General features: G+C 36.8%; 1 protein-coding gene across 2 annotated transcripts in view; it reads left to right on the forward strand.

Annotated features, from left to right (window-relative positions):
- STK3 (serine/threonine kinase 3) overlaps window positions 1-27,581 on the forward strand; it is a 144,466-nt gene that overhangs the window by 57,411 nt on the left and 59,474 nt on the right. For both annotated transcript variants that reach the window (XM_072852132.1, XM_072852131.1), the window contains 2 exons: window positions 13,089-13,226; window positions 15,722-15,847. In XM_072852132.1, coding sequence (XP_072708233.1) covers window positions 13,089-13,226; window positions 15,722-15,847 — 264 coding nt within the window. The remainder of the gene's footprint in view (window positions 1-13,088; window positions 13,227-15,721; window positions 15,848-27,581) is intronic.

Here is a 27,581-nt window from a genome sequence, read left to right on the forward strand (position 1 = left end):
GCAATAGGTTAAACCAGACCCTAACAAAAATTTAGAAAATGTGATTAATAAGTAAGTGTTTGGACAGGGCAGTACAATACAGAGCACAGATCAGAACCAAAACCTATAAAATTTTGTCAGCATTGCAATAAAATGTTCCAAGTGAAATAATTTGGGAATCTTGGTAGATGCTTGCTTTTTTTTTTTTTAAATATATTCGCCCTTCAGGTTTGTTTAAAACTTGATTTAAGCAAAGAAATTTAGAAGCAAGACCAATTCACACTATTGTGGATCTTTTATCTCAGTGTCTATATATCTTTATGGCCTCAAAATGTTACATCTTATGCTATGAGCTTTTTTATTAATTACATGAAGAAATTTTTTTCTGTATCCTTGATCCTGTAGAGTGGTGTCATGTACCTGCACCTAAGCAGTTTATCTGCATGACTTCTGTGTATTTCCTCTATGGTGTGCAGTATTTTGAAGATAATGACCAAGTCTGGAGGACATCTAATTAGCATTAGATGCCATTAGCATAAAGTTGCATTACGCTTCTGTTTCCTGTATTGTGTGAAGTTTGTTAAAAGCTGAGCAGATCATGTTGGGAGGAAGTAGAGGTGCGTACAAAACCTTGAGATGATACCAATAATAACTAACTCTCATAATTCAGTGTGGTATAGAATAAACAACTAACTGGGCTACTATTTTATAATACATATTACATTTTACTTTAGCAGTTGATACTACTGTTTGAGAGGTGGAAAACTTCTGGAAATAAAATAGATGCCAAATCCAGATGTGTTTAGAAAAAATACCATCGACAGATTTGTAGTCAGTTACAGTACAGCATCGTTTTTAATTATCGTTTTATAGCTAGTGTTTTTGTCAGAAAAGATTCAGCCCTTGATCCACAACTAAGGCATTAACAAAGACATACTATTTATTTTCTTCTTGGAGATAAGCTTGAGGATTTTCCTACCCCTCTGGAACTAGTTTCTCTGCATTATCAGTAAAGGTTATTGTATGGCTAATTACATGGCAGTTCAGGTTGATTTAAGAATACAAATGTTATTGCAGAAATAGAAGAGGCTTAGACCATTATTATTTTTAGTGTTCACTAAATCTCCAGTGCTGTGTTTTTCTTTTTTACTGTGGTAAGTTCAAACGAGCAGGCTTGAAAAGGTTAGTTAGCCACTGGGGATATTAAAAATAAAGTGGAAACTACATTGTTTGTACTTCTTAAAATATTAAAAATGTGGTGGGGTTTGTTGTTGTTGTTTGGTTGGTTTTGTTTTTTTTTTAATTGAGTGGAGAAAGAATAAACAATAAAAACTTCTGGTGAGTCTGTTGATATCTATGACGTCAGGATGGGAAAGAGATGGCTTTTAAATTAGTACATTTCAATGTGAGAAATCTAGAAGACGTGCAGAAAAAAAAGGTAGTTTTTAGGTTCAGTTCTGTGTTTGATGTTAGTCAAAATGTAATTCAAGCAATTGTGTTCTGTAGCCACTGTATGACCTACCCAGCGGCAATCGCCCCCCTTCTTTTTTTCTTTTTCTTTTTTTTTAAAAGCTAATTGGCCCATGTTTAGCTTACTAAATGTCATCTGGACTCAGTAAAAAGCAAGTGACCTGCATTGAATTAGTGTAATTGTAATACAAACAGAACATCTCATAGTTTTGGTCTCATACAGGAAAAGAGAAAGTTGGAGAGATTTTTCAGTTTGATAAATAAAACTGAAGATACAGGGACCCAACTTCGCTCACAGTTCATTTTACCTTTTTACTGTCTTCTTTTAAAAAATAATAATTGGCATTTGCATTTTGTCTGTATGTTTTCTCTTTGAAATGTTTTCCCTTCTGGAAGAATCTTCCTTAGGATGTATGTCATGCCAGTTATTAAATCATGACCAATCATTACCAATTCCAGTTTCATCAGACATAATACCATTTCAGAAAGATAATTTCTTTTTGATCTACCTAGCCTGTCCAGAATTTGGTCTATTGTTTTACCTCTGTCATTTGGTAGGATTACTTTTGAGTGCCATCGTGTAGTTCATGTTTTTTTGCTTTCTGTTTCAGAGAGCAATGGTTACACCTACGAAGATAGCAAAGTGCCACGAAGAACTGAAGTATCAGTTCCAGTGGTATATTTGAATTTTAACTCTGACTTTGATCTTGTAGTTGTATTATTCATTTGGTTTAAAAGGGGTGTTATTTTTTAAAATGTAAGACTAGTGTCATTATGCAAGTAATACTATGCCTTAGTTATACTTCTCTTTTCATTTGGTCATTCAAATGTCCAGATTTCACTTTGTGATGCCTCCCCCTGCTTGTGTCTGCATTGTGGCCTATGGAGTAGAAAAAAAAGTTAGATTTGCTCTAGCAACTACATTTGCTTACAGGAAAGGATGTAGATAACTGTTACACTAATCTAGCAATGAAATTAAGGGGCGACAATGTAAATGATATTTTTATGAAGCTATTAGGGACAATATTGGAAATACTAACTAGGCAAGGACAGTAACACTGTTCTCTGTACGTACCCAGTAGCCAGGAAGGCAGCACCATTGAGACTTGTATTCTCTCAGTACCTTGAGTGTCAGTGGAGCAGAGACAGGAGAAGTTTGCTGCCTTTGCTTGAAGGTAGAGAGAGCTTTAACATGTAAGAACTTAATACTCAGTTACTCTTTCATAGACTATAAAATCTTCTGTAATTAATTAGACATTTCCATTATTTCAGTGGGATGTAGGCATTTAATATGTGGAATATTGTAATCTGTCAGTTCAATTTCAGTTCTTAGTTTGAACACTGAAAGTGAATGGGTCATTTTTATTTGTGCTGGTGGTTTTTTGGCTTTTGCTGTCACCTGTTCATCTGTTCCATTGTAAATGGTGGAGTAGGAAGCAGCAAACATTGTTGTGAACATTGTTCCTTTGTGTTTTGTGTTTCTTCTGTTAAACGTGATCATTCTGTTTCTGTACCTAGGCTGACCAAACGTGATAATCCTCCTCTTTTTTTTTTTTTTTTTAATTTATTTTTTTTATTACCAAAGTCACCTTTGGAGATCCCAGAGAGCTGTCAGACATTGTGGGTTTTTAAATTCACAGTGTGCAGATTATTTTTCTAGCAAGACTCTATTCCAGCTGTGACATGACTAGATTAAATTCTCACTTTCTTTTGTGCTACCTGTAACCTCTCGAAGTATTGACTCTTAAATGTAAGTCCTTACATAATCCACATAAAAATCAGAGGCAGAGGAGCTGTTCCAGGGAGAGAGAGTAACCTGTGAAGGATGCACATGGAGTTTCATTTCATTTTGCCTTTTTGTAACGCACTCTTCCACAGACTTTTCAGGTTAGACATGAGGAAAATACTATGTTTTCTGAAATCACGTGATTTGCGTGAACACAGGGCAAATAGGGAGGTGGTGGTGGTGGAAAAGATCTTTGAAACACATGCCCAAATTTTGATCATACAATTCTGAAACTGTGTGTGTCTGTAATTTTTGGTAGAATACAATGACAAATTCTGGAATTTCTCAGGTAGTTTATTGGAAACTTTCCTACTCTGTAACCTGAATATTCTTTGAAATTTAAACTCATTAGCTCTTCTTCTGTTCTTTACAGACTTGAAAAAAAGATTATTTTCTCCTCCTTTGAAGTGGCATTTAACATGTTGGAGACTGTTACCATGTTTCTCACTGTAGTCACCTCCTCTTTAGACTAAGCAATCTTAATTAATTCAATCTTTCCTTGCAGATTGTGTTTTTTAAATATCTAAGCATTATAGTTGCTCTCTTTTGAACCATCTTCAGTTGGTTCACATCTCTGGAAGTGCAATGCCTAAAACTGAACACGATACTGCTGCTGGAGGTCTAATGTATTCTGAATAAAGAAGAACTACTGCACATTTCTTGAATGCCTTCTGTCATTGCTACTGTGTGTGGTTATGGCAGAGGTTTCACATTTAATGTCCAGTGAGTTTACTACAGCTTTTTCTCACAAATATAAGTTACTCACTCCTTCACTCTTTTATTAGTAAACATAATTGCAAATGCAGTTTTTCCACTTCATGTCTCAGTAAATGTTATTCTATTTCTGGATGTAATCACTGCCTCATTTCCTCAGAAACTGCAGAAAAATACTGTGGGAAGAAGAGAAAAGATTCTTATTATTAAAGTAAGCTATATTGTTGGAGTTTTCTTGGAGGGAAAGTAGGTTTCTTGGTCTGGTAACAGAATTGGAACCTTGTAGGCATTATGTCTATGAATTCTCAAGATAGTACTGAATCAGGAGTAAGATAAACTATGGTGAAAGAAGACTAAATTAATCAAAAGAGTATTCCCTGGATTCAGTCATATAATGTGCACTTTCAGAACCATTTCCATGTTTTGTAACTGATAAGAAACTAGTTGTTCAAGTTCAATGCTGAAAAAATAAAAAGTTGTTCAGGTTCAAGACTCTTCTCTTATGTTCTAGATCTCTCTGATTCTGTGAAAGGGGGGATTTGAGTGATAGCAGGATTCTTCTAGCTGAGAGAGGTACCAACATTCATGAAGACACCTTCTTCCTCTTTTGATTCCCGGACACCTGTGAGGCTGGGAAATGTACTTTAGGCAGTGAATTGCCTGGCTCTTGAGCAAAGATCTGCCATAATGTATAATTTGGTCTGAGAGGCTCTTAAATGTTGGTGAAGTTCCCCGAGGGTTATGATAGAACCTTGAATTGGCTAGTGGTCTGAAGTGGACCCATCTCTCGTATGGTGATTTCCTCACAAAGAGGAGGTGTTGCCTGTCACTATCAAAATGAAATTTTCTCCTCTACAACTATGTTTAAAAATACCTTCTGTTCCAAGTCTGTGTCAAGTAAAAATTGAATTAGTAGGTTAAACCACTACCTCAGATTCTTCTTTCAGTCTAAAGACAGATTAATATATATTTATTTTTTTCTACTTTAACCCCCCCCTCCCCCCCATCTTAAAAAATCTTTAAAAAACCACATGTGCATACACGTGGGCACCCTTCTTCCTCCTCCTGATTAAATGTATCTTGCTCACCCAATGCTGAGATTCAGGGTACTTTTCAGAACAACAACCATGAATTAATTTGTGACTCATTTAGGTTTTCCTTTTGGTGAGTGAAATTTTTGGAAATAGTGTCCTGGATGGTGTCTGCATGCTGCAGTTCCTTTCAGGTGTTTGAAACTCTTGTGTGTGTTTGCAAGACTTGCTGTCTTTCCTTGTCTTGTTTTCTGGTAGTGTTTGGATTTTTTTAGTCGGGGTGGGGGGTGGATTTTTTGTGGGGTGGGGGTTTTTTTCGTGTGTTTTGTTTTGGTTTTTTTGTCCCTGGACACTGTAAAAATGTGGAGACTTGTAATTATCATGGATGTGAACTTTCAATATAACCTTTCAATAAAATGTTAAGTAATTATACTGTTTTGTACCTATATGAGATTATTTGCAAGTTAGGTATTTTTCTCTCAAAATTCCTGTATTTGTCAATTAAAAACAATTCAAAACCTTTAGCTGCCTGGGGTAATTTAAGCACAAAATCTTGAGTAGCCTGAAATTATTTTTGCTTTCAGTGAATGCCTTTGCTTTAAAAATTGTGTAATTTCACTTATCTAAAACACCCTCCCCTTCCCACCTGCAAAAAACCCCAAAGAAACAACAAAAAACCCCAGTAAAGTCAAAGAACATTTAAAAAACCTTCGTGAGTTTGCGTGCTTTATTTTTCATTTCTACAGACTTTTGAAAGGCATTTGTTGCCCTTCTTTAAAGGCTTGCTATCTAAGTTGAAGGAGGGGAGAATTTTGATGATCAGATTGCTGGCTGTCTCTTCTGTTGTAACTTCACTGACGTCAATGAGTTTGTAACCTTGCAGATGAAATGGGAACTTGAATGTTACGTCTCTTAAAAAAAAAAAAAAAAAAAAAGGAAATGGGAGGACAACGTTCAGTTGAATGGCAGAATTCAAGAATATTTTGTACTGAAGAGTTGGGTTCAGGAAATTGAAATAGCCCTACTGAATTGGATAGAAAAACTCAAACTATTCAGTTTTAAAGTAGAAGATGGGAAGTTGGGACAAGGTAATAGCCGAAAAACCTACAAGCAAAAGTCATGAAGAGTTCCCCAAATCATAGGGAATTATTTAAATATGTTGGAAGAAAGCCTGGAGAAATATTGATAGGTCTGCTGGGCTTGAAGGGAGAGGAAGAAGAAATAAGCAAGCAAAAGAAGGCCACTTCAGATAAACAAAGTTGTTTCTTTGCATATAACTCCATCAAGTCATTTGTTGATTTGCTTCCAGATCTCTTTGGATAATACAATTGATGACTTATGAGAGGTCAAGAAACTTTCAGGAACAAAACAAAACCAAACCCCTGGATTAATTGGTAAATTAACTGGCAGTAGGACACCATGCTGAGGTGATATTTCTGCGAAAAGATTGGTGGTAATAAATATTTTTATTACTAATCTGAAAAAAGGGTTTGATAATGAAGAGACATATACAGATGACACAATCCTTTTAGATGAGTTAGCAGGAGGAACTTGCTCTTTGTCTTGCTAATTGGATAACAGCCAGTGCAATAAATCCTGCCTTTTAAATACACCAGTGCAGATTTGTCTCAGGATATGGTAGAACTTTAAAGTTATGATATGTGATGGTATTTAAAAATCAGTTGTATAAGTGAGCTTGTTTAAAACCAGTTAAAAAACCCCCCAAATTCCTGTATATTAATTCCTGTCAATTAAAAAAAAATGCAAAACCTTTAGCTGCCTGGGGTAGTTTAAACACAAAGGCCACAAGAACACGTGACCTTAGAATGCCGACTTCTTCAAGCTGTTGTCACTAGAACAAATTATCTGTAATATTCTTTTGAAATTTAAACCATTTTTTTTAAAGGAAGTATCATAGAATCATAGACTATCTCAAGTTGGATGGGACCCATAAGGATCATCGAGTCCAACTCCCACCTTTAGTAGGAAGAGTAAGTTCAGAGGTGAATCTTGAGGCACAGTTCTGTTGCGTGACGGTGCTAACAAGGCAAGGGTTGATTCTTTTCAGTAGATTTACAATTGCACTTACTATTGCAAAATGTTTGAGATTGGTATCTTTACATTCTTGACCTATTGTAACGCTGTCAAAATGTTATGAACTTACTAGCAATAATAAATATACAGGTCAATATAAATGGCTTATCTTTCAGTAACCCATCTTTGCTGTTAATCATGTGATTATTCTTTCCATTATGTATCTTTTTTCTGTGTTTATTACTTTATTACTTTACATCTTAAGTGCATCATACTTTGCTTTGAACAGCAAAGGTCATCGTTTCAGAGGGGAGCTTGTGACAGTGAATGGCTGTTAAACCACTGGTAACAGTTGTGGCGTGTCCTTCCCCCCTGCCCCATTCTGGTGTTTTGTTTTATTTTTTAAATGCTCCTAGTGTTAATATGCGAGGTGTCTGTCATCTTATCCTAAAATAATTTGAATGTCATTTTTACTGTATGTGGTATTGTGTATGTGACTTAATCAGTGGTCACTACTAAAAAACTATCTAGGTGGGCACAATAGAATTGCATGTTAAATGTCAGGTTTATTTCCCTTCATTAGGATTAAAAATTCTGTACAATTACTGTTTGTCCAGAAGTTCTCTGGACTAAATCTGCACTTATCCCTTCCTGCATTTAGGCCTGTGTTGATAATTCTAGCTGTGCTTTGCTGGGAGCTTGTGAGGCCGGTGGGTGTAACAGGATGAAACTTATTTGACAACTTTTGCATTTCTCTACTCTTTAATTCAGGGCAGACTGTTCAGCTTTTCCTGTGCAAAATTGAAACAAATGCTCTGTTTTAGTGTGTTCAATCCAATTTTCTGTGAGAAGTATGTGAGGTATGAGACAAGCAGGGAAAATGAAGAAAATAGCACTGCTTGGGCCACTGGATGCACAGTTTTGATTTGAGTGGTTCCTTCTTGATCTCTGTAGTTCATGTCGCTCTTGTCACTGAGATTAGTAAAGAGCAGCACTTACCTCCCAGAAAAGAAAGATATAATTGGATGAGTGAGAACTGGTGCATGACTGAGAAGCCACTCTTTTCTTTCTGAAAAGAAAGAGTTAAAATTGGTACTGCCTGCTTCAACAGAAATAATATTTCACATAGAAAGATAATTAAGCTTTTCAAACACTTTGAATCACACATTCAGATTCCAGTAAGGTGTCTTATCAAACTTGGGGGATATTGAGAATCTGCTTGGATCAGGTATCTGATAGATGTCTGATGGTACCAGACCTGTTTGTAATTCTGCACAAAAAGTGTGAGCTCACTAGATCTTCATGAACTACTGTGTGTGCAGACAGGAGGAGGAAGCTGGTGATTTTTAGGGTGCTTTTAACAATTAAATTTACTATCTACACTGAAGCAGATCATAAACTGACTTCCTTGTCTTTAAACACACAAGGCGTTGTTCAGTAACTTTGTTTTTCACTGTTACAAAGACTTACAAAAAACTTTGTTGTAACAATATTGTAGTTCTGAATTAAAAAAGTAGAAGCTGCAAGTATCTCACCCTTCTTGTCTGTGCTGACGTTTCATTTCTAGACAGCTGTTGAATTGTGTAATTGAATAATTAGTGGTGTTCCAATAGCCTTTCTGAAGGCTATTCAAGAGGGGAAGAAAGTTCTATGACATCTATCACAAAGAAGAGGAAAAATGTGTCTTTCAGCTGATTTTTTGTTTCTGAAGCTAATAAAATGTTACAGTATTCAATATTTAAATGCCCCCCCCCCGCCTTAGATAGGATTTTGTGCTCTAAAATGTGTTACTGAGTTTAAATGTATTTTGGCGTTTGTTTTCTGCAGTAGGCTGATAAACTAAGTAGTATAATTGTGGTGCCAAAAACTGTGGAGTCACAAACTGGCTGTGAATGTCTTGTACCTTTACCCTCTTTCTAAAAAAGTTTCTCTCTGTAGATTCTAGCAATGGAGCTTCACAGCATGAAAATTATAAAATCGCCACAATATAAAAATCTTTGTTGTCTCCTTCAGTAGCATTCATACTGGGCAAATAACAGTAAAAGGTATTCCTTTGATTTCCTGCTGTTTATTACAAGTAATTTATTTAAACTAAGCACTAGAGAGAAGTTTTTCAAGGAGCTAAAACCCAAACGACACAGTACCTCCACCAAATTACTGTTGATCATTTAATGTGTTCATGGGCTGTGTGAAATACAGATGTATTGCCCTGACTGACAGGAAGAATGTGCTGCAAGGATTTTCTGATTAGGAAATTCCAAATGCAGTATATGAGGGTCTCATTTTTCTTTTGGCATTTCCTAATTCATCTGATTACATTTTCACGCCAATAAAACTGTCCATAAAAGAACCTTCACAAAAAAATGTTTTCAGCCTGGACTTCATTTTAAATGCTAGGCCCTTTAAGAATAATAAAAAGAAAATAATGTGCTGACTTGCACAGTTCTGCTCTCATTTAAGACCTGGTCCTCAGTCCAGTATTCAGCTTAACCATAACTGCTGGTTATCGGGCAGGTAAGAGCTTCCAGGCAACAGTAATGGTAGAAACTGTGTTAGATTGTCTAGTGCCCAATTCAGAAGTGGCCACTGAAAGCTGCCCTAGATGATGGATCTCCCCCCCCGCCCCCTTTGTCACGTGTATACTGTAATTTGCCTTGGATTCTGGTTTCACTGCAGGGTGTAGAACTTGCCTCAGAGCAACCTATGAAAGATGATTCAAAGTAGAGAGTTGGCCTTAAGGTTCAGAGGTGGAAGGGCCAGTTCAGGACAAATTTAGAATGGGCTCTGTGTTATGGACAGGTGAAGACAATCACTGATTAAACTGCCATGGTCCCTCAGGCCTGACTTCTGATGTCTCACAGCTTGGAGATTTTTTATTTTTAAAGGCTGATTAAATGGTTAAAACTGAAGACTGAGTCATACAATCTAACACCTTGGCTGTATATTTGATGTGTTACTTGAGTAAGACTTGCCAGTCTGGCTCAGATACATAGGGAAATGTGGAAGGTGATGTTGAAGGTGGGAGAGAAGAACTAGCCCCAGCTCTTTCGTAGTATGTCAGAGCCTGCTCCCTCTGGACAATTTCCTCCTAATGTTTCCTGCAGTTGTTATTGCCAGTTCAGCCCATGTAATTGGGTGGATGATAGCTTATGTTCAGTGCTAGCTGGTGCTGTTGGTTTGGTTTTTCTTTTAAGCAACAGTTGTGTAACGCTGGCTGTATGAGCGTTGCCATCAGCCCTACTGTGAGAGCTGAACTAATACCAATAGCTGTGGGAAACTTTTAGAGGAAATTGTAAGTGGAGCGGAAGCAAAAAATCACTACAGGTAATGCTTTGGGAGAACACAGGGAGTGGAGAAATACAGGGTAAGATGAAAGAAGCATAAAAAACCCAAGTCTCTTAAGTTTCCTGCTTCCCTCGGCACCCGTGGAACAGAGTGACTGAAACAGCTTAGTTTTGTTTTAAAATAGGACAGAGTTCTTTTAGGATAGAAAAGATGTATTTGACAAGAAATGGAAGCAAAAATGAGGAATAAGTTCCTGTCAGATAAGCGTTTTGTTTTTATTCCTGGCGATTTGGGACTAGCTTTATAATTCTCCAGTGATTGCTTTGCAAGCTTCTTGGAAGGAAACAGAAGTAGTTGGAAGCTAAATCATAGAGTGTTTTGAAAGAGAGGGAGCTTAACTTTTATGCAGAGAAATATGCAAGCCAAAATGAGGAAGTAGAGGGGGAAGATGGAATTGAAAACCAGCATTTCAGGGTAGATAACGAAAGGGAGGGCTGAGAGCTGGGGGGGAGAGGTACACACTAGCAAGTGCATGGCATAATTAAAAAGTTGGACTAAACACTTGGAATAAGTCATTTTTATATGTTTTCTTGTATTACAAAAACACATCTAAATTTTTTTTCAGCTAACACAGCTCATGTCACATACCAAGACTTAAAAAGGCCTCCAGTTTAAGCATTAAATAAATATACATGTTTCTGAAGTAGGTATTTTCAACAAACATACAAAGCATAAACGTGGATTTAGGACCCTAACTCTAGCTCTTGAATATCTCCTTTTGTGACTTTTATTGCCTGCCATAAAAGAATGATTCATGAATTCCCTCTTTCTTCTCTTTGTTGTTTGTGAATTATGAAGTCACTTCTTTGCTGTGGTTCTTAATTGCTGTGTAGTTGATGAAAATAATTGGCAAAGGCAAATATTTTTCCCAGAACATTGGAGCTGAGTAGGACTCTCAAACTAAGCTTTGCTTACCTGCCGAGAGACAGGTCAATGTTTATTATCAAACAGGAGGTATACATTTTGACACCACATAAACAGAAGTTACTAGTCTTCTGTTACAGCTGTGTGTTTTAACAGCTAGCTCTGCAGTAGCTATTGAAGAGTAGCTAAAGATAAGATTAAAAGTCATCAGTTCAAAGTTCAGAAGAGATCATTACCTTCAAGGACAGAAACAGCTGAATTTGTTAGCCACTGCTTTATACCAGAAGCACTTCACAACTAATCTTGTATCACAGGTGAAGTAGGTAAGGCCAATTACAGGGTAATAGAGTGCTATGTTTCCTGTCTGAGTTCATATACTAGTTTGGCATGGCTGCCTGCTGAAAATACAAAGCTGTTCTAGCATATATCTTTATTAAACAAAATGCCCAGGTGTCTTCTTGTAATTCTTGTGTTAGGCAGATAATGAAATGAGTTTTGTAAATGTTTAAGTATTTGAATTAAAGCAAACTATTCAGTACTGAAATAATTTTTAATTCAAATTAAACAGTTTTTGCATCATTTTGCATGGGTTCTGCTTTTCTTCAGTGTATGAGAAGAATTTTAGAATGAGGCTTTGAACAAGTTAACCCAACTTTCAAGGCCAGTCAGGCTTCTTAAGAAGTTATGGATAAAATCTCGTGAAGTTTCCTCTTGTTTCTCCCCATGTTTCAAGGACAGGCTGAAGCTTCTGGTGCCTCTACTGTGTTAATGGTGTGCATAATCTCCCATTTCAGTTTCTTCCCCTTTTCTGAGTACATATTTCTGCCTATGCTTGTAGAAAAACAAATGAAGAACTTTTATGCCCCTTCACTTTGGAAAATGTGGTTGAATTGAACCTGGAAGAAGAAAATATTAGCTTATTATTTCTGTCAGTAGACCTAGCTCTGAATAGTGTGTTGTTGTCAGGTTGTAAATCTTAAGCAATGATACTGAAAGCATTTGAGATATTACATACAGAAGTTCAAAATTTCCAATTATTTTACAGTAGTCTCTCAGAGTTGTACTGTTTTGTTTCCCCCCCAAGTGTAAATCTATAATCAGACGAAAACCTGGAAAAATCATAAAGAAAATGGCACAATATATATAATCTTAAGTAGGACAAACATTTTCTTATATAGCATGAATCTTTTTTCCTAGTTGAAAAAATCTGTCTGCATATGGTTCTCGACAGTGAAATTTCTGTTATATAAGTAAAACGCTGCCTTTTCCATTTCAAGTAAATTCTCACTGCTAGTAGACAAGTTACTCGATTATTTTATTTTTGTCATCTTTTAGTGTGGTCTTAGGTCTTTTAGCATACATTTCTAAATCTTATTATGAAAAGCAAGTTTTAAAACTACATCTGAAGAATTATGAACGCAAAAGGAAATAGTAGTCCTACTAAGTTTCCTAAGCAGTTCTCCTATAAAACTAAATGCAGTTAAGAGAGGAGAAGGTGAACTTGGCTTTTCACAGCAACTTTATACATATGTCTTTAAACAAGCAGTGCTGTCATTTCTACTACTAAGAATCTCTGAAAGAACAAAATCATCTCTCGAGACTGATAAACAGCAATAGACAAAATAACGAGTGATGTGCTTAATGGGGTACAGTTTAAATAGGGAAAATCTAATGGGAGTAGCTACATTAGTAGCAGATGGATTTACTTACTGAATCTCGATTTGAGTGGAAATCCTAACTTAGAATTTGTCTTCCAGATTCTTAGCCTGATAAAAAAGGTGGTTAAAGCAATTTATTTACTTGGCTTCAGTGCTGTGCTGATGTGTTTTGTTTAAACTTGCTATTGTTGTTTGATTTTTATCTAGGCTATTTTTATGATTCCTACAAATCCCCCCCCAACCTTCCGGAAGCCAGAGCTCTGGTCTGATGAATTCACAGATTTTGTGAAGAAATGCTTAGTGAAAAATCCCGAACAAAGAGCTACAGCAACACAGCTGCTACAGGTCAGTATTTAAGTTACTGGGGAAATGCAAGTTTTATGGCTTTTTTCCTCTAGTCTCAAACCAGAACTGTTGTGAAAATTTCTAAGGGCAAATCTCATTTTAACTATTATCATGCCTTATTTCTTTTCCATTTTGTGGTCTTTCCTCTGTCAGCTCCTGTATCTCTACCCCCATTTTATTTCTCCTCTGCCACTTCTAAAAATTAATTGCTCTTTATATAGTTTAGGGCTGGTTCTTGCTGTTAAAATCAGATCCTTGCTTTGTGGTTAGAGGCCCTCACTAGATCTCAAGATTTAGGCAAGTGTTAAGTAAAGGAATTGAGCCCAGGTTACCTCTCAGTGCAGACCACCCATGGAGTATATTCAGTCTTTCCTTCTGGTCATGTCAAATGAAGCAGACAGGTTGCTCTGTGTCCTAGAAGGGTCTGATGCAGATGGACAGTATAACGAGTTTGTTCTTGGGCTGAGTTATACCAAGTGGGCACTTTTAAATTCGAGCCACAATTAGCAGTGTGGACCTATGGAGCCAGGGCAGGGTGTGCCAGGCTTTTGCCCGCTCGCTGACCTGAGCTTCTAGTAGCTGCAGAAATTTAACAGTTGCATCTTTTTGGTACTGAGATAGAAATGAAGCAGAGAAATTTCGAAGAACTACAAAAATGAAACAGGAGGGACTGATCTATCAAGAAAGACTTAGTCTTTGTGAAATGGACATAATTTTACAGGGGCCACACATTTTAGTGCGTGGGGGAGAGAGAAAACATGAAGAAAGTTTTCTCCTTTGGCCTTGTATTTGTGTTATCCGCTGCCTTTCAGGGCTGTCATAATAAGCCTACAAGTAACTAAGGAAAAACAAAGAACAAAGGTAGTGAAAGGGGGGGGGGTGGAGATTTCTAGAAAAATTATAATAGGTTCCATGATGGTTGAAATGGAATCTAGAGTTTCCTGTAAATAAGCTTGCTTTGATAATGAGACAGAAGTGAAAAATTTTGCTGCGTCCTTTGCTCCTGTTACTTTCCTGATTCCTAATTCATTAAAATTTTGGATAATTTAGTGTTCTTTTATGCTTTTCACTGCTATTGGTAAATATTGTTCTTAATTTTCTTTGTTCATCAGTCTACATAAGAATCTGATCTTCTGAAATTTCATCTAAGACACTCATGATAGATTTATACTGTCTCTAGCTAGCAATAGCCTATTTTAAAATTTAAATTCTAGTGAACTCCACTACAAGGAGAACATAAAAATTTTGCTAAGTAGTTTCCAGTAATAGATCATCAAATTCATAAGTCATGTTATGAATATTTCTTTTCCACACTGTGAGAACACCCAAATGTAGACTGCAAGGAGAGTAAAACTTGAAAGTTACAGTTTTTCATATGATGTATTAATCGGTACTTGAGGCCTTAAAGATTTGAAGTTCATATGGTTAGCTGAATACCGGCAGCTGGATAGAAGACTCTTGCATTAATGTGAGCAAGTAAGAAAGAAAAGAAGGGGAGAGGGAAGCTTCAGTGTTCCTCTTCCCACATGCTTACTGGCCAGAAAACTAAATACTGTGTCCGGCAAGAGTACATGTTGCCTTTTCCCCCAGCTGGAATTTGGAGCATGTGTGATGGAGCTGGAGGTGCTGTGGGGGTGGATGAGTGAGAATGAAAGTACTGCTTGTGGGGAAAGATCATGGAGGAAAAAGGAGATTAATTGAATTAATATGTCAAGGGAGAAGATAGATAATAGGTGTAGCACACTAGGCTTCATCAATTCTGTTCTTTGTGGAACAATTTTTTAATATTTAATAATACATTTCTGAGGTGCTCAGAGTTATATTTTGCCTAAATTGTGTTTGCATGTAACGATGCAAAAATCAGAATTTTTCTAGCAGCAGGTGTTTACTAGACAGCAAAATGAATGTAAATGGTATCATGCACATGTTGTCTTAAAGGAAGAAGTGATGTTTTAAATGGCCTTGAATTAAAAATTAATCTACCTGCTAAAAGTAACATTTTTTTGCTTGTTCCACCTTTCAGCATCATAGATCAAGGAATGTTTTATGACATATGAAGTACAGGTTTGTTGAAGTAGGCAGCCATACTTGCTCTGCTTACAGCCACTAATTTATGCTGTCAGTTTGTTAAGATTAATTAAATTCTGTAACTGAATATCTGAAAAAGTTTGTTTTTCTATGTCAGACAATCACCGTTCTATTTATTTACTACTTACTGCACGTTTCCTTTGGACAATTATATCCTTAACTATAAAACAGTTGTTATATTATTACATTTCCGAAGGCTTGCTGTTATTAAAAATATTTAAAGTAAAATCTTAGTTATGAAGCAGCTTAAAGATATTGTATGTTGTGTTAGTGTAGATTTTAATTATTGTGTAATGTAAAATACTATTTATCACTGAAATCTGTGGTGTTGAATAATACTTGTAATTACATCTGAAGCGTAACTATTGTAATGATGTTTTATAATGTAATGATTTTTTTTTTCCTAGCATACTTTTATTAAGAATGCCAAGCCAGTTTCAATTTTAAGGGACCTGATCACTGAAGCTATGGAGATAAAGGCAAAGCGACATGAGGAACAGCAGAGAGAACTAGAAGAGGAGGAAGAAAATTCGGTGTGTGCCTTTTTTTCCTATAACTATCTGTACTTTATAGATAAGTTGCTGTTTTTCCCTTACTTCCTGTACTTGTGTTCAAATACTTTTCTTTACCAGGTTTCTACCTGTTTTTTAGCCTATGAGGGCTGAGTATTCCACTTGCTTATGATGAGTAATGCTGCTGTGAGTAATACCGCATGAGCCAGCTTTCAGCACTATTCCATGAGATGTCCTAGTAAAAAGTTTTTCTAGGAGGTGGGAAAAGAAACCATGTCAACTTCAGCTGTTCAGACTAACATAAAAAAACCCAAAACCCCAAAACTGTTAAGGTTCCACTTTCACATATGGGCTTCTAGACAAGTGGTTTAATTTTCAGTTCAGGGCACTTAGCACTTTTGTTTTTTTGTCTAATACACAGAATAGTTAGTTAAGAAGCACAGTAAGTAGTGATTACAATATGGTTTGAATCAACTTGTGCCTCTAACGTGAAAATGGTGACAGCATTTAATTCTTCAGATGATGTTGTCAGCATATGTTTGAGGAGAGAAGCAGGTCCTGTGATAAATAGGTTGCATTTAGAATTGTTTGGCAACGTTAGGAATAAGTCAGTGTTCCTGGCATTATTACTCTCCCTACATGATTTATTTTAGGGCAGTCTTGTGCAATGCAGCAGTATGTGCTTCAAAGAAGTGTATTGCCACACATACAATGAGAGCCAAGGTCGTTCAGGAATAACACACAGAGAAGATGGAGACTGGAATGTTAGCAGAAATCTTAAAGCTTTGAGCAAACAGAGAAGAGCAGTGCAGTAATGCAGTTTGTCCTATCCCAAATTGTAGAATCCTTGTTATGTGTTACAGAGTGTTAGGTGATGATCTATATATAGGAATACTTTTCAAGCAGATTCTGTGGAGTGCTTTTTATCCCAACAGACAGTATAGTCTTTTGTTTGCTGGATGTTTTTCTGTGCTAAGAGTATGTTCTAAGAGTATTGATAGCTTGTGTTTATAAAGATGGTTTACTCTGCATTGTATTTGCTTAGTCAGTAATGAAACAGGCAGGGAAGGTTGGGATTATTTTTTTTTACATTAGGAAATGTTGCCTATTTGGAGATGTGTGACTTGACATGCAGATTTGATGTTTGTGACTTGATATATTGAATAGTTGATCTCTGAAGAGACTGATTTGTTACCGACATAAAAACCTAATGTCTTTACTAGCATGCTTTCCTCCCTGCTGTTGCCTTCTGAACTGTAGACCTCAAACACTTGAGCATTGTTGATGTCTTTTGCATTAACTCAAAATTGGGTATGACATCTAATTACTTAGTCTGAGGATCAGATGGGGAATCAGATTGCCAGGCAGGGATGAAACAATCCATGCCAGCTCAGTATGTGGTGTACACCTTCCCTCTCCCACTACTGGGTGGAAGGGTGCAACCCAAGTTTGGTCCACCTCAACTGAAGAGGCGTTTAGCAACTCCTCATGCTTCTTGCATGGGTACAAAAGTCAGAATGTAACACTACACTTCTTTTTTTTCTTTCCCTGCTCCACCACCCCCACTGCCCCCAAATTATTCAGTGTTTAGTATAAGGGAACCTCAAATTGGGGCAGGAATGTGTTACCATTGTAGTAGATGGGAATTTTGCCATGTACTTTTGTGGTGCAATCAGGGAAAAAGTATCTTTGGTTAGCAGGGCTGAGAGAGCAGAATCACAGAATGGTTGAAGTTGGAAGGGACCCCTGGAGGTCATCTGGTCCAACCACCCTGCCCAAGCAGGGCCATCTGGAGCTGGTTGGCCAGGACCATGTCCCACATGGCTTTTGAATATCTCCAAGGAGGGAGACTCTACAACCTTCCTTGGCAACCTATTCCAGTGCTTGGTCGCCCTCACAGTAAAAAAAGTGTTTTCCTGATGTTCAGAGGGAACCTCCTGTGTTTCAGTGTGTGCCCATTGCCTTTGGTCCTATCCTTGGGCACCACTGAAAAGGGCCTGGCTCTGTCCTCTTTGCACCTTCCCTTCAGATATTTGTATGCATTGAGAAGATCCCCCTTGAGCTTGCTTTTCTCCAGGCTGAACAGTTCCAGCTCTCAGCCTTTCCTCATAGGAGAGATGCTCCAGTCCCTTAATCATCTTTATAGCCCATTGTTGGACTCTCTCCAATACGCCCATGTCTCCCTTGTACTGGTGAGTCCAGAAGTGGACCCAGCGCTCCAGGTGTGGCCTCACCAGTGCTGAGTAGAGGGGAAGGATCACCTCCCTCCACCTGCTGGCAATAGTCCTCCTAATGCAGCCTGGGATACCATTAGCAACCTTTGCTGCAAGGTTGCATTACTCTTAAAAATAAGTGCAGTTGTAGTCTATGGAAATTCTAAGTCTGTCATTTTTTACTTATACTAACAGAGTTTTAGGGGCTGTAATCATATACCAGTGCATGAGCATCAACAAACCCAGAACCAGAAGTCAGTCTCTACTTGAAATAAATTGCTGTTAAATATAAGGCAGACGGTCAGAGTGGGTGACAGAGGGGCACAGGCAGAGGAGATATAAGATTAGTCAGCATGGAAGCTCTGGTGTTAGCATACCTTGCTCAGTTTTTTTTTTTTTCAGGATCATGATGTAGAGGAGTTTTAAAGGACAATGATGACAGTCTTGCAGCCCTGCCAGTAGTAGCAAGGGACCTGAGAAAAGAATAAAGGGGTTTGAAAACTTAACAGGTGAGTAGTGGAAGAGGCTAATTTGAGGCAGAGCTGACTTCTCAGTACAGAATGAAAGGATAGTGTCGTGGTTTAGCCCCAGCCAGCAACTAAGCACCACACAGCCGCTCGCTCACTCCCCCCTGGTGGGATGGGGGAGAGAATCGGAAGAGCAAAAGTAAGAAAACTCGAGGGTTGAGATAAAGACAGTTTAATAGGGAAAGCAAAAGCTGCGCACGCAAGCAAAGCAAAGCAAGGAATTCCTTCACTACTTCCCATGGGCAGGCAGGTGTTCAGCCATCTCCAGGAAAGCAGGGCTCCATCACGCGTAATGGTTACTTGGGAAGACAAACGCCATCGCTCCAAATGTCCCCCCCTTCCTTCTTCTTCCCCAGCTTTATATACTGAGCATGATGTCATGTGGTATGGAATAGCCCTTTGGCCAGTTTGGATCAACTGTCCTGGCTGTGTCCCCTCCCAGCTTCTTGTGCACCTGGCAGAGCATGGGAAGCTGAAAAGTCCTTGACTAGTGCAGCAACAACTAAAACATCTCTGTATTATCAACACTGTTTTCAGCACAAATCCAAAACGTAGCCCCATACCAGCCACTCTAAAGAAAATTAACTCAATCTCAGCTGAAACCAGGACAGATAGATAGAAAGGGGGCTTGTGAATGAGACTAGTCAGCTCAGAAAAGAAAGGTAGTAGAAAAATTAAATGTAGAGTATGACTTCAGCATAATGAAAGACAGAAGGGGAGAAGTTGGAAAATGAACCTTTGTAGTTGTATTACCTAGAGTGGAAGGATCACTAGATGAGACTTTAAGATTACAAATAGGCAAGAAGGATGAGAGTCTGGATGAAAACTTTAGCAATATGGACATTTTGAAAAGAAGGGTATGTTAGGGCAAGCTGTTTGTACTGCTGTACTTGTAAAAGACTTCAGAATTATTTAAAAAAAAAAATAAAATACATCAGACATGCATGTTATGCTGTATAGTATCCTTGGATTTGATCACTGAAGTTTTTAGAAATAGTTTTGTCGTCCTTAGTAGTTTGGTGTCTTGTACTCCTTTTAGTCTTCTATGGTGATGCTCACTTACAGGCTATAATTGATTAACTAAAATTAATAGATAATACTGAATTATGTTTTCAGGAGATGTTGAGATGGATCCTGAATATTGAGTGCATAATATATTGCATTTGGACATAATTACATAAGCCCTTGCAGTTGCATTTTTGAGCTAAGTAGTTTGCTTCCTCAGCAAGATAAGCTGGCTGCCACTATGGGTCTATTTTAATGCAAAGTAAACTTCGTGAAGGATGGACTTAAAGTGACACTGAAGGTAGGCTGAATATAAAGCACAAAAGTGATTAATGCAAACTATCCCTTAATATTTTAGAGCATAAGAAGACAAGTTTAAGAATTCAAGTGGGTGGTTACTTAGTGAAGGTAGCTGCTTGAACTACACATTCTAACTCTGCTTAACAGATTATTGTAACTGTTTTTCTTTGTGAAAAACACAGAAAGGTTATTCCTTACAATCTTATGTCTGTTTTGTTTGCTGTGAGAGAGGTCCAGTAGAGGACTAGGCTACACAAATAGTCTGTAGTACAATTCATTGTGGGCTAAGTCAGGCTTTCTTATACTTGCTACAGACCTATGCGTGCATTTGAAGCGACAGTAGTTCAGAGGATGTGTTTGTAATACCATGGTAAGGTGATTGAGAGTTTAACTGTAGTTCTCCAGCAAAAGCCAGCTTTGCTCATAGCAGAGAAAACGGATATTTTTAAAAAATATTTTGTCATTCTTGTAAACTTAAGTAGGGGGAAGGAATAGATCTCGTTGAATTTGGGGGAAGTTCCAAATGTAGAGAAAGACCATGTGCAAAGATAAGAAGAAGATATGCCACTTGTAAGTAGAGCAAACAAAAGGGAAGGGCCAGCTAGTGCTGCTGGCAAAGTGAGAAGTGGCGCTTGTCACAGTGTGATAATTTCATATTTTTTATCCTGATCATGGATAGATAAATTTCATTACTCCTGGAGATTGTTCTGGAGAGGTTTTGTGCCTTTTTTCCCTTTAGCTCCATCAGCTTTATCAAAGGAAGACTATAAGCCACCATGTATTTACTACTGCAAAAATATCTTGTGATGGACAAGAGAATGTGCAGGTATTTTTGCTGTAAGGTTTATATTGAATAGTTAAACTTCTGAAAAAGCTTGCCGTTATAAAAAGATTAAGTAAAAAGGGATTTTTGTTCCTATTTTTAAAAAGATTTTTATGTTCTTTTATGCTGTTGAGATGTTTTAATGCCCTAAGTTTTCATACAATTTTATGATTCTAAAAAATAATCTCTGATAAGGTTTGTAATTAGAATGAAATCTTTACTTTTTAACAACTGTTACTGTGATACTTGGTAGTAAGTATAACTTTTGCTATCAGTAAATATATGCCTTTAATAATTTTGTATTGATTGGTAAGCCTTGAGTGAAAAAAGTTTGGAAATACTTAGCTTTAATAGAAAAAGTGAGGGTACAAGTGAGTGAAATGAAGAATACTGATGGTGAGGTGAGGAGGGGAGGGATTTCCTTGTTGACAAATGCAGTTTGTCAAAACTCCATGTTTGGTAGTGACCTATGAATAGCTTTTGTGTTCTCAGAATGCAGACCTAATCTTGTTCCAAACTGATTTTCATAATTGTTTGGTTGTAATACAGGCTTCCCGTGTCTTGCAACTGAATTTCAATGCAGTACATCATTGTAAGAAATTCCAGTTTCATTTGAGAGATGACACCAGCATCTTGTCCATTTGCAGTCACTAAAGATTTTGATTAGTTAAAAGCACAAAACTGGCCAAACATCAGAGAAGTTTTCTGTACCGTGTTTCCTAAATTCCTGCTATTCATGTACTGCATGCTAGAAGACTCCTGAGCAACGTATAGGTGTGGTTGAGGCCTGAACTAAGTGAAATTCTGGACAGCACAGATTTTAGTTTTTTAAAGCATACTAGGCAGAGATTGATCAATGGACCCACAAGTTATTAAAGGAAACCAGTATAAAAACCAGAAGAATAAAATGTAGCATTGGAACATTTGTGTTTGTCATTTAAGAAAATCCCAAACAAAGAACAAACCCCCAAAAGTCCCCACTTCAATTTGAAATAATGCTTAATTTCTAAATAAGCTCAAAGATTATGTCTTTCATTTAATTTGGAACTTGTTTGGGGAACGGCCAGAAAAACACTAAACCAATTCTTTTTTTACACTTCTAACTGAGTATTTATTCTTTCCCTTCTGGAAAGGGAAAACAGGTAATATGAGTGCCAATTTGGTATACTGTGTGGATGAAGTCAGCAGTCCAGCATTCAAGTATAAAGATAAATTGCCATTGCACATTCCTCCTTCTTATGTACCAGTTTCCACAGAACCCTGAAGAAATACAGGGCTGCTTGTGTGTAGTTTGCGTGACTACACAAACATACAGTTCAAATGATAATACAGGTTTTGATAAGCCAACATGCAAGATGGCAGTAGTTCTAGAAGGAGATAATGACAGTCCCCCTATGTTGTGTAGTAGTAGTGACAGTAAGTCGTGTCTATTTCTTCATATTTCAATATCTATAAATGTTTTCAGATTGTATATGGTATTGGAGCCACTGTTCAGTTGGAAAGTAATAGCCACCTAGCACATAAATTTTGGAAAATAATACCTCAGAAGTGGATTTTTCCCAATGATACTGCTGTGAAGTCCTCACCATAGAAGTGCAAAGGCAGACTCAAACCTGGAGAAATGCATATTTAATAACAACTAAAAGGAAGAGCAAATATTGATGTTAGTGTTAAGTCTATCAATGTTAAAGGTGTCTCATGGGCAGTGAATTGAGTCCATATACTATTGAAAAAGAATGGTTTCAGTTAACCTGTCGAAGGCTTGAATTTATTTGTCTAAAGCCCCAAGAATTTCCTATGTAAAGTGTGAGCAGTTGTGCTCATTACTCACTGGTACGTGTTTTGGGACCCATCAAGAAGAAAGATCTAATGTTCTAACTATGATATTCCTTTTGTTAGGAAACCAGATTTAACCCTAACAGTTACATTTGAATAAGTTTTTATAGCTTTAATTCCCTCTTAAAGCCATATACATATTGTAATGGGCACTCAGTTTATAAGTGACTTACATAACTGAAAGTAGAATGGAGAGGAGTGGGTGGTTTTGGAGAATTAATCAGAAGCAAAGAGTTCACAATTATGTGCTTAATTTTCAGGATCGATTCAGGTTGTTTTCCTTCAAGTGAGGAAGAGTCACATCCCTAAAATTGATTCTTATTTTTCATTTTTACCACTTTCTGTGAAAATTTTGTAGTATGGGAAGTTGTCAATTGTAATGTAAGTATTTTTTGCTGTTCAAATTATATAGCTTCGTATTATATAGCTGTAAATAAATAGCCAGGTTGAATACAGTCTTCATGTCTGTATCCTTCCAGAGAGATATAATATCATTACAAATAGCGTGCTCTGAATTGATTTTATGCCTGTTACGAGAGCTGCTCGTGTGATGAGAATGCCTTCTGACAAACTGACATGTTTTGATAGGTGCTGAGGTAATTGTACAGATTTTTTTAATTAAGCAAAAATTGCAAGTGGTGTATTCTACAGAAGGTTAATCCCAATATCAAAGTTTAAATGTTAGTTTAGGCATTACTAAACATGACCAATCTCTTCTCTCGTGCATTTTTTGAAGTGTTATGTGAATTGGATGCTGAGGCTGGGCAGCTGTATTATGGGAATGTAAAGTAACTCGTTGCCTGGCAGCTTGCAGGAAACATGTCTAAATATTTATTTCTGTGGATCTTTAAAGGAATGAGCTAACAAGCAGCTCTTCCTGTATGTTTTCTTTTACATTTTAATGTCTCTATTATGTGAGGAATGCTTAATTATTTTACAATATTCAAACAAGGAATTACTACTTCAGTACTCCATTTTTGTTTTTCTTAGACACTTAGTGGTTGACAACTATCAACAACTTAGCCAACCATCAATAATCAATTATTCCTATATGTAGGCTTATTTATTCATTCATACAAAAGTTTATTTGGTTAATCATATATTAATTATGGAAAGTTGGCGTCTGTCTTCTGAGACCTTAAGAAATAATTGCTATAATTATTCCTTTATATTTTTACAATATTTATATAGTTATTTTAAAGGAACTAGTGAGTCATTTGAGTTACTCTGTATTTTAAACCTGACACACTAGGCTGTATTTTTCTGAAGGTTTTTATATTTACTTCCATGCATCTTTCATGTGTTTGTATGTATATGATATGTCTAGGTGTATCTGTGTGTGTGTGTGTATATATATATATATAAAACTTTGCGTGACAGTGTTAAAACTTTGTTTTCATAGCATTTTTCCTTTAAGCCAAAGAACACTTGACATGTGTGCTAATTAAATTTGATTGCAGTCCTTTAAGTGTCCTGAAGTTAGAAATATGTAAAGATGACTTTGTCGAGTGAAATATAGCTACCCAAGGGGCATAAACAGCTTTTTAAGAGCATATTGTTAAAATCCACAGCAATTTAAAGCCAGAAACCGATTATAGGAAGAGTAAACACAGGGAGGTAATTGTGAGCAGCAAGTTGTTATTACTAGGTATATCAACTCGAAGGAGGTAGAAAACAAGCTTAAATGCTGTTTCATGACATATGTCTATTGAATTTGATGGGATTTGTGTGTGTGCTGAAAGTTAAGTCTTTACCTGTTTTGCTGATGGGTCTAAACTTAGATGTGTGCTCAGCATTAAGCATATACTCAGGTTGTAGTTCGGCTTTGTACACGTTAGAACTTTTACAAAATCCTTGTTCTTGACCAAACTATATTATGTGTTTATGTAGCTGCTACAGTGCTTTTACAAAAAGATAGCTGTGACTACAGCCACGTTTTTCAAAGGTGATGATGAGGTGTTAATAGTAAATGAAATTATTTTACAGGATACTAAATTTTGCCAGCATGTAAATCTTCCTTTAATGTCTTGCAGCCTAGTTAGCTGTCTCTGGTGCCCTCTAGTGTTCTTTTTACATGCACAAACCATAGTTAAAGAGCTTTTAAACGCAAGCTGCCATATTTGCTTGTCTTGTTTAGTTTTTTCTTTATCAGTCTTCATCCCTTTTTTCCTATGAAGGTTAAAAATGCAAGAGAAAAATCCATTAATCTTTATCACCTCGGCTCATTCGCTTCTATCATGATGTAGACTCAGGCATGATGTGCAAGGCCATCTCTTCTGAGAAAACTTCTCGTGTGATGATGAGATCTTTTATGTTACCAGCGTATTGTGAAGTCTTGCGTGTTGTTCCTGCTGAAGTCTTTTCGAATTGGCTGTCCTGATAATCAAGTCTCTATGATTGCATTTTCATGCTTTAAGGGTTGGTTTTGTTAATCTTCTAACTTATTTTGGTAAATAAGGAGATCCAAACAGTTAGTCCCATAGGGTTGTGGGGTATTGGCAATGTTTTACTTGTACTTACTTTACGCTGTAATATTGTTCAGAGTTTCTGTAGTTTGTTGTATTTTCTGTAGCGTTTCAAGAGATATTAACGCTCTTGCTTGTGCACTCTTTCTGTTGCTGTCTACTGGTGTATCAGAAACCCCTGTCAAATACAAGTTTGGTGCTTATTACTCATACACAAGAGAACGGGAGACAGTTTAATTTCAGAGTTAGCTGATTTTATTGTTTGATTCTTGGATCTGTTTTCATAAACAATATGAGAACATGACACTTCAGCTTTATTACCTTATATTATTTTCCTGGTTAAAATTGAGATTGTGTTTGTTTTTATTTAATCAGTGAGCTTACCTTTTTAAACAACAGATCAGAAGTTCTACATCAATATTTACAAACTGTAAAGCATAAATCAGAATTTGTATGAAGGAATCACTTTCATCTCTCATGTAAATGCGCACTTACATAACTTGGATCCACTGGATATTTTTATAAAGTTACTTTTTCAGATCCAGTATAGTCTACTGCCATATTAGCTAAATCTCATATTTGTGAGAAATACTGGAATGATAGTTCTGGAAGCAATCTGGCTTAACCCACAAAATTAATTATTTTGGGGCATGCACAGGCCTTGAAAAGATTTTATATTGCTCGCTCTCAGTACATCATTCCTGATCCGAGGAAAACACTATTGATCAAAATTGTCATGTACTTCCCTTTTTCAGACGCTTACTCTGTTAGTACTGAGGTGGGCTTTTGTGATCCTTAGTCTTCTAGGTACTAGAAGATAACTGTTCTCTTTGCTGAGAGACAAGAGTAAGATAAAGGCTTTTGATGCCAGATACTTGATTTGATTGAAGAAATAAAATATCAATGTTTTTAATGAAGCAGAAAATGTGAAAATGGTCACTTAGGACTCCATTTCATACTTGTTCTTATTGTTAGCCATCACTTTTTTTTTTTCACTAACTTCTAAAATAAAACTTTTAAGCCTCAGGAAAATGTTTGTTTCATTTCTGATTTCAGTTTTAGTAAGTTTAGGACCATATGCACTGCAAGTGGATATTACTATTAGTCAAGTAAATCTGTAAATCAAATGTAACTGTGCCTTAAGATCAGAGATTTGCCTGCCTGTATGTTAGAGATACCACATCTGTAGAGCTTAGTAGGAGAAATAGCAGTATGTTGTGAGTCAGTTTTGCATTGTATTGCAGTACTGAAAGAAGCACTTGGAAATAACAACTTAATTGTTCTGGCACTTAAAAAATGCAATGCAAAAAGGCACTTTTGGACTTTACTTTCTAAGTCCCCTTGTTAGAAAGGGAAAAATATAACTTGTAAAAACCACTGGAGTTAGCAAGAACGTTAGAGGGGGTGGGGTGGTGGGGTAAAGAAAATTAAAGTTGCCACCAGGAGGAGCAGTACTAAAATATTCTCATTTATTTACTGGCACAGTCCTTTAGTGCTGTAGCTGTAAACTATCTGTATCTTTGGGAGTATAATAATTTTTTTAAGGGTAGGGTATTAAATACAGTGTTTTAGAATGCAAGTAAAAACCCCAGAAAGCACGCAAATGAAGAACTTCAACATTTTAACAAATTCTAATCCGGAAAAAGTGTGATTTAGATCTGTATCCTGGTTTCAGTACATTATGCTGTTAGCCAGACTCTGAATTAAAATTGGATCTATTTTCGTGTCTCTTAGTTGAGACGTAATAGAATAATTTTCAGGAGCTGGTGTATTGGTATTGCTACTACCTACAATTCTCAGTATCTGCTTAGACCAACCATTAGAGAAACAGGCACTCAGGCAATGTAGCTGGCTTGTGCACTTATGTCTATACTAGAGGCAAATTGTCTGCTGTGTCAGGGAATAACAGGAAAGGAAAGGAACGAGTTCAGTAAGAAATAGAAAGTGCCAGACCTTGTAGGATTTTGGAGCTTCGGTGGGTTTTTTTCCTTCTGTTTTGTGGTGTGTGGGGTTTTTTTTTTTTTTTGGTTGGTTGGTTGGGTTTTTGTGTTTTGGTTGTAGGTGTAGTTTTGTTTTTTGTTTTTTTTTTTTCCCCTTGGGTAATAGATTTTACTCATTTAGAAAATGTGTATAGTCCATCACATTATTCCTGAAGTGCTGTGATGTTGTGTGTATAATCTAAATCAGACTTTGGAAAGGAGTGGGATTTTCCATTAATGTTTTCAAATATTGGTATTCCATATGAATTTTATAATTCATTAACTAGATTGTCATTAGTTCTCTGTTTCACATTCCTGTCCCATTACTGTTACTGATTCAAACTGCTATCGTATCTCTTCATGATACTAGCTCCCCCACCCACTTAGTGGGTAGGTACGTGCTGTACAGATATTTTTCTACACAGTATCAACAAGTTACTTTGCTCACTCTTGTGACAGAGGTTTTTAAAGAGAACTACATACTTGAAGTAAGCCAAGTTGATTTTCTGTTTCTGAGGTGGACTTCCAAAACTATTTTGGAGGATTGTTTAATACCCAAATTGAACGGCTGTCTGTCATCTGGGTACTGTGCGTAATGTAAGATGCT

Source organism: Ciconia boyciana, chromosome 2 (genome assembly GCF_034638445.1).
Source record: "Ciconia boyciana chromosome 2, ASM3463844v1, whole genome shotgun sequence".
Taxonomy (NCBI): domain Eukaryota; kingdom Metazoa; phylum Chordata; class Aves; order Ciconiiformes; family Ciconiidae; genus Ciconia; species Ciconia boyciana.